Consider the following 13679-nt stretch of genomic DNA (forward strand, 5'->3'; position numbering starts at 1 on the left):
CACGACCGATACTAGGGTAGCGAGCCCTAGTCAGGAGCCTCGTGTGATCCCACAGGTCACTCTCCTCACTACAACACCTCAGTGGTTAAGTGTCTCCACCAGTCAGTCCCGGGTACGACAATCCCTCAGCTGCCACGTCACAGGCAGGCTAACACCTCAGTGTTCATCCGGGGGGGGGGGGGGGGGGGGGGGGGGTGACTCACAGCTGCTGCAGCAAATACTTGGAGACAAGACGGCTGCCTTGGGTAGACTGATCCAACTTCCATTACAGCAGTCCCTGGTCGACTCTGTAATCAGACACGTCATCAGTACTAGGGACACTCTAGGGCACGTCACTTACCGGCTCAGACCCAAACGCGCACCTATCCACTCCATAGATGGCGTTGCTGTCTGAGCGCCACCTCACCAGAGGTCAGCAGCGGCTGTGTTATGAGCTGATCAGGACGGGAAACTAGCCCTTGTGGCTGGTATTTCCTGTCCTCGCTTGATGGCGCCGTCCATTTGGAGGGGGTTTCGGGAGCTGACCCACAGATGGCGTGGTCGTCACTCCTCCGTGCTCGGACGCTGGGCTCGGGTCCGTAACAGGGAGACTTCATCAGAATCATCTGTTTCTTGTATCTCTTCTTTAACAAACTGCAAGATAGGATTTTCCATTGATGAGTCACATACCTGGGGGTTTTCTTTGATGATTAGATTTGTAGGTCATTGGTCTTCTGCCAAGTCGTTGCCCAAGAGGATTTGAACTGACATGGGAAAAGGCTTTTCCCGGATGGCGATTTGGACTTCACCTTATATTAACGGACAATCCAGGCGGACTCTGGCAAGTAGATAAGGGGCAGTTGCAGTGCGATCTGTAATGAGGACAGTATCTCGGGTGTAGGTGACGTTGGGTTCAGTTGACTTCAGAAGAATAGATTGTAAAGCAACTGTGTTCCTCAATATATTCACTTTCAACCTTCCCTCCGAATCTCCACCGCTGGCAGAGAGTTCCGGAGTACAGGTGTGTTACGACCCTAGACCTCTGGGTATGGTTCCTCTGTTGCTGGTGTTAAACATATGTAATGTTATGGCCTTGCCTCAATAAGTGTCTAGGGGTAAAAACAAACTGCTTACGTAACAAAGCAATATACTTAAAGTAAGAGTAACAAAGAACATACAAATAACATAAATGGAAAATGCAGGTAGCCAGAAATATTAATACACTAGTAATTAATATTACAATATCCTTATTTAAGCACCGGTCATTTCTTTACAACATAAATGAATAGATGGGTTTGCACATAATGGTCTAACCAGGAAATTAGCTGTTACTAAACAATAAACAAATACCACAGACTTAGCTCAACGCTTGTTGACCACAGGGGCCTCGTAGCCTGGTGGATAGCGTGCAGGATTCGTAATTCTGTGGCGCGGGTTCGATTCCCGCACGAGGCAGAAACAAATGGGCAAAGTTTCTTTCACCCTGAATGCCCCTGTTACCTAGCAGTAAATAGGTACCTGGGAGTTAGTCAGCTGTCACTGGCTGCTTCCTGGGGTGTGTGTGTGTGTGTGGTGTGGGAAAAAAAAAAAAAAAAAAAAAAAAAAAAAAAAAAAAAAAAAAAAAAAAAAAAAGTAGTTAGTAAACAGTTGATTGACAGTTGAGAGGCGGGCCGAAAGAGCAAAGCTCAACCCCCGTAAAAACACAACTAGTAAACACATGTCTCCACCCGCCAGCTCTACCAACGGGACTAGCGTTCATCCAGCATTCGCGGCATTGTGTCTACCAAAAAAGACCAAACTAAAACCCACATGAAACCTCATGATACTCAGCTAACAAAGAGAAATTAAGCTAACAAATTAAGAACAAAGCTAACAAATTTAGAACATAATTATAAGTAAACTTATGTGTATATAACACTGCTAAGGTGTAAAAAGAAATTAAGTACAATCAATAAACAGGAATAATTCCAAAGGTGAAACATTGACGCTAGCTTGATACACGGCCCGCACACTGGAACATCCCAAATATGGTCATCCCCCCAATGAGACGCCACCGACTCCCCCCACAGGAATAAACCTGCAAATAGCCTAACAAAATATTCAATACAGGCACACTACAGCATGCTACAATTACATCAAACATAATTATACTGGAACACAACTGGATATCATGTTATATTTACTTAACGGGGAAAAGAAATAATGGACATACATATTTATCATGATGAATGTTAGAATGAAACACAGATTCGCAACAAGGTGTCTGTTGAAGAGAGAAAGATCAGTGGATGAAACAAAAATATTCACCAAAGACTTAGGACTTCTATGAATTTGGAATTTTAGGAGGAGGTGATTTGGGCTTTGTCTTACTGCTGACTTTACAGTGAGGACTGGTACACTCTTCTATTGTATGTCTATAGGTTCTGCAATAATGACAATACAACGCAGAGTTTTCATTACTGGTACTCACTTTGGCTGGAGTAAACCAAGACGTCTTACTAGAAGGTGTGTCGGATGGTACTCTATGAATGAGACTGTAGGAGTCAGCCAACTGTGCACATCTAGTAGGGTCGGTTCCTTCCTTGTCTGCTAGGTAGGACGTGTGGAATTAGGTACACGCCTAAGGAATTCTTCCATCAGGATGAGGTTGATGAGATCTGTAAAGGTGGAGACTTGTGTTGCTTCCAGCCACTTCATGAAATATCTCTTTTTGTTATTTGCAAACTCTAGGTAAGTAGTAGCACTCGCTTTAAGGTAATTCCTAAACTTACGTCTGTAGTTCTCGATAAATAGGAGGTAGGCATCTAGCACTGCCTGTTTCAATACCTTGTAGTCGGTTTCAGACGCCATAGTACTGAGAGTCACGGCAGCCCCTACATGTCAAATGACACCTGAGAAGTACAGACCACTGATCCTGAGGCCAGCTGAGTTGGTTAGCTAGAGCCTCAAATGAAGTAAATAATATATAATTTTCTGTCTCGACAAAAGATGGCATCAACTTAATTGCATAAGAAAGATCGAAACGTACCTGGAGGTTAGCTTCCGCTTCCTTGCGCTGAGTGTGGTGTGTAGTTTCCAAGTCAAGCTCTTTTCTACGGTTTTGTAGAGCAATGGCGGCTTGTTTTTCAGCATGTTCACGTTGGAGTTTACGTTCTCTTTCTCTTACTTTAAGGGCTTCCTGTTCACGCTCACGTTGGAGTTCAAGCTGTTCCCTCTCACGTTCACGTTGGAACTCTAGTTGTTCCTTCTCAAGTTCACGTTGCAGTTCAGCTTGTTTTTTTTTTGTAGAGCAAGTTGTTCCTTCTGTATCTTGAGAGTTTTCTTCTGACGTTCGCGTTCTTGAGTGGAAAGCTCTATCTTCAATTTCATGGCTGCTAAGGCGCTCTTCATGAGATTCGGATGTAATATTATCATTGTCTAATAAGTGGTCAAGTATAATCTTATGGAGATAAGTTTTAGTGGCTCCATGGGGGGCAGTAATGTGGTACGCATTTACAAGAGTTAGCATCTCCGCCTTGGTGGCACGAATTAGTGTGCCCCACTTCATCGTTTGGATTCTGCCTGAACGCTGTTAGACGAAACATGGTGAATAGAATGATAGAAAATAATGTGCAAAGAAAATACCTCAGTTGATGTACCAAAATATGAGATGTCAGACTGACAGGATGACATGGCAACTGTAAACTATCCTATTTAAACTTTATAGTCAAGTTTACAACAGTTAACTTTAGTAATTGAATTGATTACTTAGATCGAAAGTGAAACGAATACGTAGGGAATCTTGTACCCGGTACTCTATATGATGAGGACAGGGGCAAGAGGGATCCTACTGGAATTGTGAAACATAATTGTCTCGAATGTAGTCCAAAAAATTTAGGGATTTCTTACCTGGTCTCTAATTGACGAGAACAAAGGTAAGAGGCTTCCTACTAAAACTAAATAGTACTTACAGAGTTATCACTCATTGTGCTCTGGAAAAAAATGCTAACTCCCTACCTGTGTAAATACCATATATTTGACCAATGCGTAGGGGTGCGGAAAGTATTAATTTATGACGAGAACTGCTGTATGGGTCCTAACCGTATAACGTAGTCCGTAATGCTAGAGGAGCTATGGCCCCCTGTGTCCTCCTATGTTCGGGTAGTAAAGACGTGGGCGTATTAGCCCGGAGACAGACCAAAGTACCAGGGGTACCAAAGTGGGTGATCTGCCGTAATGAGAAGTTCTCCTGTAGGGAGAAGAATATGGTGGAAATCACAGGATATAGCAAAGATTATTAAACAACCAATTACGAGTATGACTCGTGCCATAAGACACCACGTAATCCAAAGTCATCCAACAGTCATATAATGCTACATCTGGAATGTAAACAGTATTAAGCACCATCAAAATCACTCAAAATAGTAGTTCTGAAAAGACACAGGCAAACTTATAATAAAGCCAAGTACACTTACACAACTTTATATGAAGCGTCTAGGCGCATACCTGAGTGAGGCTCCTAGGACAGGTCCCCAAATATATGTTACGGTAAAATGACTAAGTGCAGTGGATTTGGGCAGATGGAATGCCACGAACATATAAACAAACAAAAAGTAAAAACAAATTAACAAAAAACAGCTATGGTGACTTCTTCATGGTATGATAAATGTAGAATAAAATACAGGAAACTGGAAAAATTTTAATTCTTTAATTATGAAAAAAATCATCTTAACAAACTGACAAAATTAATCAAAATAAGCCATCGATCAAGAATCAAAACAAAAAACAATCAATCAGGCAAGTTAACCTTACGTTAAAGTACATAAATTAAATAGTGCTGAAAATACTGAGTACTGGCTGCGTAAATCTACTAGCACACAGGATAGTGTGGGAGCAGGTCTAGCAATTTGAGCACTGAGGAGTATTCTGCTGGTAGTTTTTATTTTTTTTATTTTTATAAAAGAAATATACAAAGTATAGCACAAGACACAAGACAAGAACATAATAACAAAAACATAATAATAAGAACAATAATCACAGGTACAGAAGAAAACAAAACATCACGAGAACCTAGAAACTCCTGGTACATGAGGCTGAATACAAAGTTAAACAAAAAAAAATGGACACACAACAAACACATGTACATAGAAAGACACAAAATAACGTTCACATAATAAACCAACACACGCACTCACACAAGACGCACACAATCTCATAAATAACACAAAGCAGAGTCACACTGCACACAAAACATATAAGTAACATAAAACAAATTACGGCCAAGGCCCAGGTACAACAACTTGACAACCCCAAGAAAGAACCAGGGGCGAACAGCAAAACACTGAGACACACGCACCACAAAAACACTCACACTAGGAAGAACATCAATTTAGCAACAGAACAGCTGCACCAACCCACACAGGGCACAAACAACTGCCCACGCAGGAGCCAGCAAAGAAGCATACCCCCACCCCCACACACATCCACACAACAAACCGAACACACAACTACAGGAGCACCCACTCACACACCCAGCCCAACCCCCTCCAAGGAGGCCAACCGGAGGGCCGGGGACCGAAGAAAAAAACGAAAAAGCCCCACCCCCCAACCCACAACCAAAAGCCCGACCCACGACCACTCACCCAAAAACAATCCCACGCAAACACCCACCCGTGAACCAACCACAAAACTTGCTCGGAAACACGCACTGCACCCACCACCACGTGAAACACAAACGGCCTCTCAAAAATCCTGAAAGCCTAACAACCCCATAACCCTCCCTCCGACCCACCCACACATAATACACATAGTCAGCAACGAGAAGACATAACGTATTGCGCACCCGGCACAACCGCCGCAGAAAGGACAAAAACAAAAACCTCAAAAGGCCACCCCAACACCCCGGCCCACAAACCCCAACCAACACGTCCCGAAACCAATCAAGCAAGCCCCTCAACCGCTCACAAAAAGAAAAGACATGCAACTGAGTCTCAGGGAGGCCACAGTGCACACACTCGTCAGAGGCACGCAAACCCAGCATGCACAACCGTGCATTCTTCGCCAACGACAAATGCAAGAACCGAAACAACAATTCCCGCTGTTGCGGTGCCAGAAACCGAGCCCCCAACGCCACCCACACCACCCCCTAATCCCAACACGGGAACAAACCCTCCACCCGCGGCGGAACACGACGAAATAAAACCCTATACACCGCCTTAAACGACAAGGACATGAAACCCGGACAACGGCAGACCTCCCGAAAAATGGCCACTGCCCAAGAGTAAACAGGAGGGGTGCAGAAGGCCGCCTCCTGACAAACACCAAAATTCACCAAAAAGCTAAACTGAACAGAGCAATAATAAATACCTAAAGCATTGAGCCCCCCACCCAACTCGAACCCCTGACACAACGAGACCCAGAACAGCGCCCGAGCCCTAGTAAACACATAAGGAATGCCCACCCCACCCTCCCGAACAGCCAACACCAACATCGACCGACGAACCGGGTGGTAACGACCGCACCACACATAATGATAAACCTGGTGTTACAACCCGAAAGCCAGCTTGTGATCCAGGGGAAAGCACCAAGCCACGAACCAGACAGCAAATAGGAAGCGAACCAGGTAAACCCCAAAACCCACATAGAAGCGAGAACTGGAAACCATGACCCCACCCACACACGGCGAGAGGACCACCCACCAAGACCCAGAAGACCGGACTTCTCACAGTTAACCCGGACCCCAGTGGCTAACTCAAACTTCTCAACCACGACCTGGACAGCCCCAACCAACCCCTCCAAAGCTCCGAACAGGACGGTATCATCCGTATAGTCGCAGATGGGCAACCGAAGACCCGACCGCAGTCGGGGGGGGGGGGCGTGGGGACGATCAATGGACTCTCCTTGATCACCCGAAAAAAGGCTCCTTTAACCCTTACACTGCTCAGGGGTCCTGGGGACATTTACACCCCTGTGCGCAAGAAAAAAAATAATTCAAAATTTTTTTTTCGTCTTCTAAACATGTTAATTTGAGTCCCCTGAGCACGGGAAAAATAATAAAAAAATTCTATTATACATACCAATGACACAATTGAGCCGAGAAGTTGGCCGATGACGTCACAGAACGTGAGCGCTCAAGGGTGCTGCGTCAGCCATCACTCACGGCCGCTCACGCGCCCCGAGTTCCCGTGAATTTATTTTCGCGGAATTATTTACAGTATTTTTGGGTCATTTTACACAATTTTTTTTCGTTAGTATTGTTCCAATTATTAGCAATAGACGTTGTATTATAATAAAAATGGTATAAACTCACTAGGGTCTCACATATTAGTGTCACAAGTATGCCCACCGAAATGGTATAATTTACTGGAAATATTCAATGTATTTGTTTTTTTTTCAATATAAACACAAAAATTAACTTGATATGTACATTTATTTACCAAAGAATTACACATTTAGTACTCCTGGAGACTGTGATACTGTGCGAAACAGTCGATATGGCACAGAGGGACGGCACACGCTTCGCACCATGTCAACACCAATTTACGTTTCTGTGGCCTCAATTTGGTACTGGAACACACAACACACCGACGCTGGCCTGCTGCACGAGCTCCAGTTGGTGGTAATTTCTTGATTTGGTGTATCAGAAAGGCCTCCCTGTAAGCAAGCCTGGGTGCAGGAGCATGGTTCAATATTGGGTCTCGAATGTGTCTTTGTATGCCAGGTGTGTCCTTGCCAAATTTACCTAGTAACTGTTTCACAACTTGAAAACTAAACGAACGGAAATATGGTTTTCTACCTGTCTTCACAAGAAACATGTTGTAACTGTTCAGCATTGTTACGTCAATAAGGTGGAAAATCATTTTCTTTGTCCACTTCACTGTTTTCCGTACACACTCTACAGCACCCACCATCATGTCAAATTTATCAACTAAACGCATGTTGATGTTGTAGTCCATCACACAATCTGGCTTATATATTATTTGCTTTGTTGTTCTGTTCACCTTGCACTGTCCAGCATTGTTCCAGGGTGAATGGTGGTCAACATGTTCACTTCACGTCTGTCTTTCCACCGCACTTAAAGCATTGCACCACTTTTTCTTACCTCGCAATCACCAACTTGCATAGCAGTGTCAAACACAGGCATTTCCTTTCGTTTTGGCTTTCCTTTCAAATACTCAAATGCTCCAATCTTTCTAACAAACGTGACTTAACATAAGCTTACCCCCTTCCATTTATCTTTCATTCTCTTTCCTTTTCTTTCTCTCTTCTCCCCTTTTTCTGTTCATTGTCTTCTCCTACACTCCCTTGCTATCCTCTTCTTATTCCTATTACTATCTCCTTCGGTGGTTATAATAGGAGCTGCCTCGTATGGGCCAATAGGCCTTTTGCAGTTCTCATTATTACTACTATCCCCTACACCTTACTTTCCTCCTCAACTCTCTCTTGCCTATTTATTGCCTGTCTCTACCTCCTCATCAGGTGTGTGTCGATCATCTGGTCACCATTTGGTCCGGGAGACATCTCCCGTCACGCAGGGTGCAGTCGCACCTCCACAGATCTCCAGTATCAGCTCCTGATACTGGTAATGGCTTAAAATGGCCACCACTTACGGGCTATTTATGCCCGTGCCACCTTTTGGGTGGCTTCATCTTCATCTTAACACATTCACAAGGGAGACATCTCCCGTCATGCAGGGTGCATTCGCACCTCCACAGATCTCCAGTATCAGCTCTTGATACTGGTAATGGCTTAAAATGGCCACCACTTACGGGCTATTTATGCCCGTGCCACCTTTTGGGTTGCTTCATCTTCATCTTAAACACATTCATAAAGGAGACATCTCCCGTCATGCAGGGTGCATTCGCACCTCCACAGATCTCCAGTATCAGCTCTTGATACTGGTAATGGCTTAAAAGGGCCACCACTTACGGGCTATTCCTGCCCGTGCCACCTTTTGGGTGGCTTAATCTTCATCAATCAATCAATCTCCTCATCAGCCGACAAAATAACCTATAAAATTATTAGAAACCTCGGCCCAGAGGGAGACGCTGCATACCTAAGGTTAATTAATTTAGCCTGGACTTCTCAAACTAGACCTTCTGCTTGGAATAGAGCAGACATAGTGCCGATCCCAAAACCCAAAGATCCAGCTAATCCCAGGCCCATCTCTCTCCAAAGCTGTGCAGCCAAGACCGCTGACAGAATGGCACTCAACAGACTGGAGTGGAAAATGCCTAAATTGCACCATGATATGTATGCCTATAGAAGAGGGGTTGGCACAGTGGAATGTATTACAACTCTGTTAGCCCACTTGAATGACAGACCAGGAATGCTGATATTCCTGGACCTCGAAAGCCTCGAAAAAAGCCTTTGAATAGCTGGGACTAGCGCCCCAGCTATTCTCTGCTGCCTCATTGACAAAGAGGTTAGAGGCAACCTGCTCTCCTGGACCAAAAACTGTCTCATAAACAGAGAAGCAAGAGTAAAACTTCATGGCACAGTCTCTGAGTACAAAAGACATGAAAATGGTACACCGCAAGGAGGTATTCTCAGCCCTCTTCTCTTCAACTGTTTAATGGAAAGTATAATGAGGTTGAAACTCCCACATCACTGCAGGCTGCTGAACTACGCGGACGACTTTGTCATCATCATAAAAGGAAGGGATGCGGCGCGCCTTGCACAAAAATGCTTAGACTGCATCAGTAAAGAGGCAAAACAGATTGGGATCAAACTCAACCCCTCAAAGTCAAAGGCCATGCCCATAAAAATAGCGAAGCCCAACATTCAACTCACAGTACAGGGTCAACCAATAGAATGGGTCGACACCTATCAGTATCTAGGAATCATCCTGGACACACACATGAATTTTAATGCTGAGGTCACTTACTTGAGAGAGCGAACTGCGGCCCGGACGGCAATCCTCAGGTCGCTAACCTCCCTTTCTGGAGGAGCCAATCTGCAAGTCCTTCGCACATACTATGTACAGGCAGTCAGATCAGTGATCGATTATGCCGCACCTGCACTCACAAATCTATCACACCAACAGTGGAAAAAGCTTGAAGTTGCCCAAAACAATGCTATGAGAGCTGCACTGGGAGCCCCCATGTGGACCAGGCTTGAAACTCTTAGACTGGAGACGGGTTTGCCCTCTCTACAAGAAAGAATATCACAAAGGACAGCTACAATTATCAGTAAGATAATTATTTCTTCTGATCCAATCCCAGTACGGCAGGCCTTGGTGGTTGGACTAGGCCAAAACAATGGAAACTCTTGGGTTGCAAGAGCAGGAAAAGTCCTAAACAGACTACATTTAAAAAGCATGATTCTTGATAGAGAGGGTGATCATCCACACCCAAATTACACTCCTTCCGCGCCGTGGGAAGAGCCTACTTTCAAAATAGTAATAGAAAGTCTCCCAATGAAAAAGGCTGCCTATGATCCGACAATCCTAAGGCGCATAATAGAAGAGCAAATGTATAGCATAAGAACATAAGAACAAAGGTAACTGCAGAAGGCCTATTGGCCCATACGAGGCAGCTCCTATTCTATAACCACCCAATCCCACTCATATACTTGTCCAACCCGCGCTTGAAACAATCAAGGGACCCCACCTCCACCACGTTACGCGGCAATTGGTTCCACAAATCTACAACCCTGTTACTGAACCAGTATTTACCCAAGTCTTTCCTAAATCTAAACTTATCCAATTTATACCCATTGTTTCGTGTTCTGCCCTGTGTTGATACTTTTAATACCCTATTAATATCCCCCTTGTTATGTCCATTCACCCACTTGTAAACCTCTATCATGTCGCCCCTAACTCTTCGCCTTTCCAGTGAATGCAACTTAAGGTTTGTTAATCTTTCTTCATATGAAAGATTTCTAATTTGGGGAATTAACTTAGTCATCCTACGCTGGACACGTTCAAGTGAATTGCAGGAGCCACCCACATCTTCACAGACGGATCGGTGGACACAGAATATGAGAGTGCTGGCGCTGCTCTTTGCACGACCAGCGTACAGGCATATTGGAGACTGGGAGGACTAGTATCATCAACCCAAACTGAGCTGTTTGCCATACAACAGGCATTCGCATATGTGATTGCACAAAACACTCAAAATGCAATCATACACACAGACTCAAAAGCTGCACTTCAAATACTAGGACAAAAACAGTGGAAAGATAATGTGGAAATAATTACCACCATTTTGTATCTTGGAGCAGTCGCTAAAGGCAAAGGACTCAACATAACTTTAAACTGGATCCCATCCCATATTGGAATCCCATTAAATGAAAAAGCTGATGAAATTGCTAAATTGGCAACTCGTCATCCAGTGATACATAAAACAATTCAACCCAGCCTAGAGAACATAAAAAACATCATCACCAAAAAACTCTCACATCTCAACAAAGCCTACCTGCACCAGAGAATAGCTGAAGGTTCGCCATCTGCAACATGGTATCTTCAGGCAACCAAATTAGAAAGGTTAAATATCCCAAAAGGAATCCACAGGGAAATAGCAGTTAGGCTATATAGACTACGTCTAGGTTACAGATGCAACTGGGAGATTGGTGAACCCCGACAGAGAGAGTGCATCTTCTGCCAAACTGTCACAGAAGAGCCATTACTTCACTATCAAGTGGATTAAGGCGTCTTGTACATACCAGTTGCGTTGCTTCTGGGAGTATGGGTTCGAGTCACTGCTGGGGTGTGAGTTTTCAGTTGCATATTGTCCTGGGGACCATTCAGGCTTGTTCGCATTTGTGTTCCTAACGTGTGCCCCAAAGAATGAGGTGATTTGGTAAAATGCTATGCCCAAGATTACTATCCGAGTGCCGGCGGTGGGGTGGTTCAAATAGCCTCGGCTATCACCTCATTTTGTCCGGTCGTGATGGTCAAGTGGATTAAGGCGTCTTGTACATACCAGTTGCGTTGCTTCTGGGAGTATGGGTTCGAGTCACTTCTGGGGTGTGAGTTTTCAGTTGCATATTGTCCTGGGGACCATTCAGGCTTGTTCGCATTTGTGTTCCTCACGTGTGCCCCAAAGAATGAGGTGATTTGGTAAAATGCTATGCCCAAGATTACTATCCGAGTGCCGGCGGTGGGGTGGTTCAAATAGCCTCGGCTATCACCTCATTTTGTCCGGTCGTGATGGTCAAGTGGATTAAGGCGTCTTGTACATACCAGTTGCGTTGCTTCTGGGAGTATGGGTTCGAGTCACTTCTGGGGTGTGAGTTTTCAGTTGCATATTGTCCTGGGGACCATTCAGGCTTGTTCGCATATATATATATATATATATATATATATATATATATATATATATATATATATATATATATATATATATATATATATATATGTCGTACCTAGTAGCCAGAATGCACTTCTCGGCCTACTATGCAAGGCCCGATTTGCCTAATAAGCCAAGTTTTCCTGAATTATTATTTTTCTCTAATTTTTTTTCTTATGAAATGATAAAGCTACCCATTTCATTATGTATGAGGTAAAAAAATTTTTATTTTAGTTAAAATTAACGTAGATATATGACCGAACCTAACCAACCCTACCTAGCCTAACCTAACCTATCTTTATAGGTTAGGTTAGGTTAGGTAGCCGAAAAAGTTAGGTTAGGTTAGGTAGTCGAAAATCAATTAATTCATGAAAACTTGGCTTATTAGGCAAATCGGGCCTTGCATAGTAGGCTGAGAAGTGCGTTCTGACTACTGGGTACGACATATATACATATATATGTCGTACCTAGTAGCCAGAACGCACTTGTCAGCCTACTATGAAAGGCCCGATTTGCCTAATAAGCCAAGTTTTCATGAATTAATTGTTTTTCGACTACCTAACCTACCTAACCTAACATTTTCGGCTACCTAACCTAACCTAACCTATAAAGATAGGTTAGGTTAGGTTAGGTAGGGGTGGTTAGGTTCGGTCATATATCTACGTTAATTTTAACTCCAATAGAAAAAAATTGACCTCATACATAATGAAATGGGTAGCTTTATCATTTCATAAGAAAAAAATTAGAGAAAATATATTAATTCCGGAAAACTTGGCTTATTAGGCAAATCGGGCCTTGCATAATAGGCTGAGAAGGGCGTTCTGGCTACTAGGTACGACATATAAATATATATATATATATATATATATATATATATATATATATATATATATATATATATATATATATATATATATATATATATGTCGTACCTAGTAGCCAGAACTCACTTCTCAGCCTACTATGCAAGGCCCGATTTGCCTAATAAGCCAAGTTTTCCTGAATTAATAGATTTTCTCTGATTTTTTTCTTATGAAATGATAAAGCTACCCATTTCACTATGTATGAGGTCAAATTTTTTTTATTGGAGTTAAAATTAACGTAGATATATGACTGAACCTAACCAACCCTACCTAACCTAACCTAACCTATCTTTATAGGTTAGGTTAGGTTAGGTAGCCAAAAAAGTTAGGTTAGGTTAGGTTAGGTAGGTTAGGTAGTCGAAAAACAAATAATTCATGAAAATTTGGCTTATTAGGCAAATTTGGCCTTGCATAGTAGGCTGAGAAGTGCGTTCTGGCTACTAGGTACGACATATATATATATATATATATATATGTCGTACCTAGTAGCCAGAACGCACTTATCGGCCTACTATGCAAAGCCCGATTTGCCTAATAAGCCAAGTTTTCCTGAATTAATATATTTTCT

At 43.2% G+C, this 13679-nt stretch overlaps 1 protein-coding gene across 1 annotated transcript; it reads right to left on the bottom strand.

Annotated features, from left to right (window-relative positions):
* Positions 1-543: 543 nt before the first annotated feature.
* Positions 544-3526, bottom strand: LOC138360271 (putative uncharacterized protein DDB_G0271982). The gene is made up of 2 exons (XM_069320197.1): positions 3008-3526; positions 544-633 (listed from the first exon to the last, which is right to left on the bottom strand). Exons 1-2 carry the CDS (start codon positions 3524-3526, stop codon positions 544-546), a joined length of 609 nt encoding a protein of 202 aa, XP_069176298.1.
* Between the last annotated feature and the right edge of the window lie 10153 nt (positions 3527-13679).

This window comes from Procambarus clarkii, unplaced genomic scaffold (genome assembly GCF_040958095.1).
Source record: "Procambarus clarkii isolate CNS0578487 unplaced genomic scaffold, FALCON_Pclarkii_2.0 HiC_scaffold_104, whole genome shotgun sequence".
Lineage (NCBI taxonomy): Eukaryota > Metazoa > Arthropoda > Malacostraca > Decapoda > Cambaridae > Procambarus > Procambarus clarkii.

What these genes read in the sequence shown, in the direction of transcription:
- LOC138360271 (XM_069320197.1), bottom strand. Translation starts at nt 3,526, where the DNA reads ATGAAGTGGGGCACACTAATTCGTGCCACCAAGGCGGAGATGCTAACT. An exon ending in AAGCGGAAGCTAACCTCCAG is followed by an intron (nt 634 to 3,007) that starts GTACGTTTCGAT and finishes CCTATCTTGCAG; the next exon opens with TTTGTTAAAGAAGAGATACA.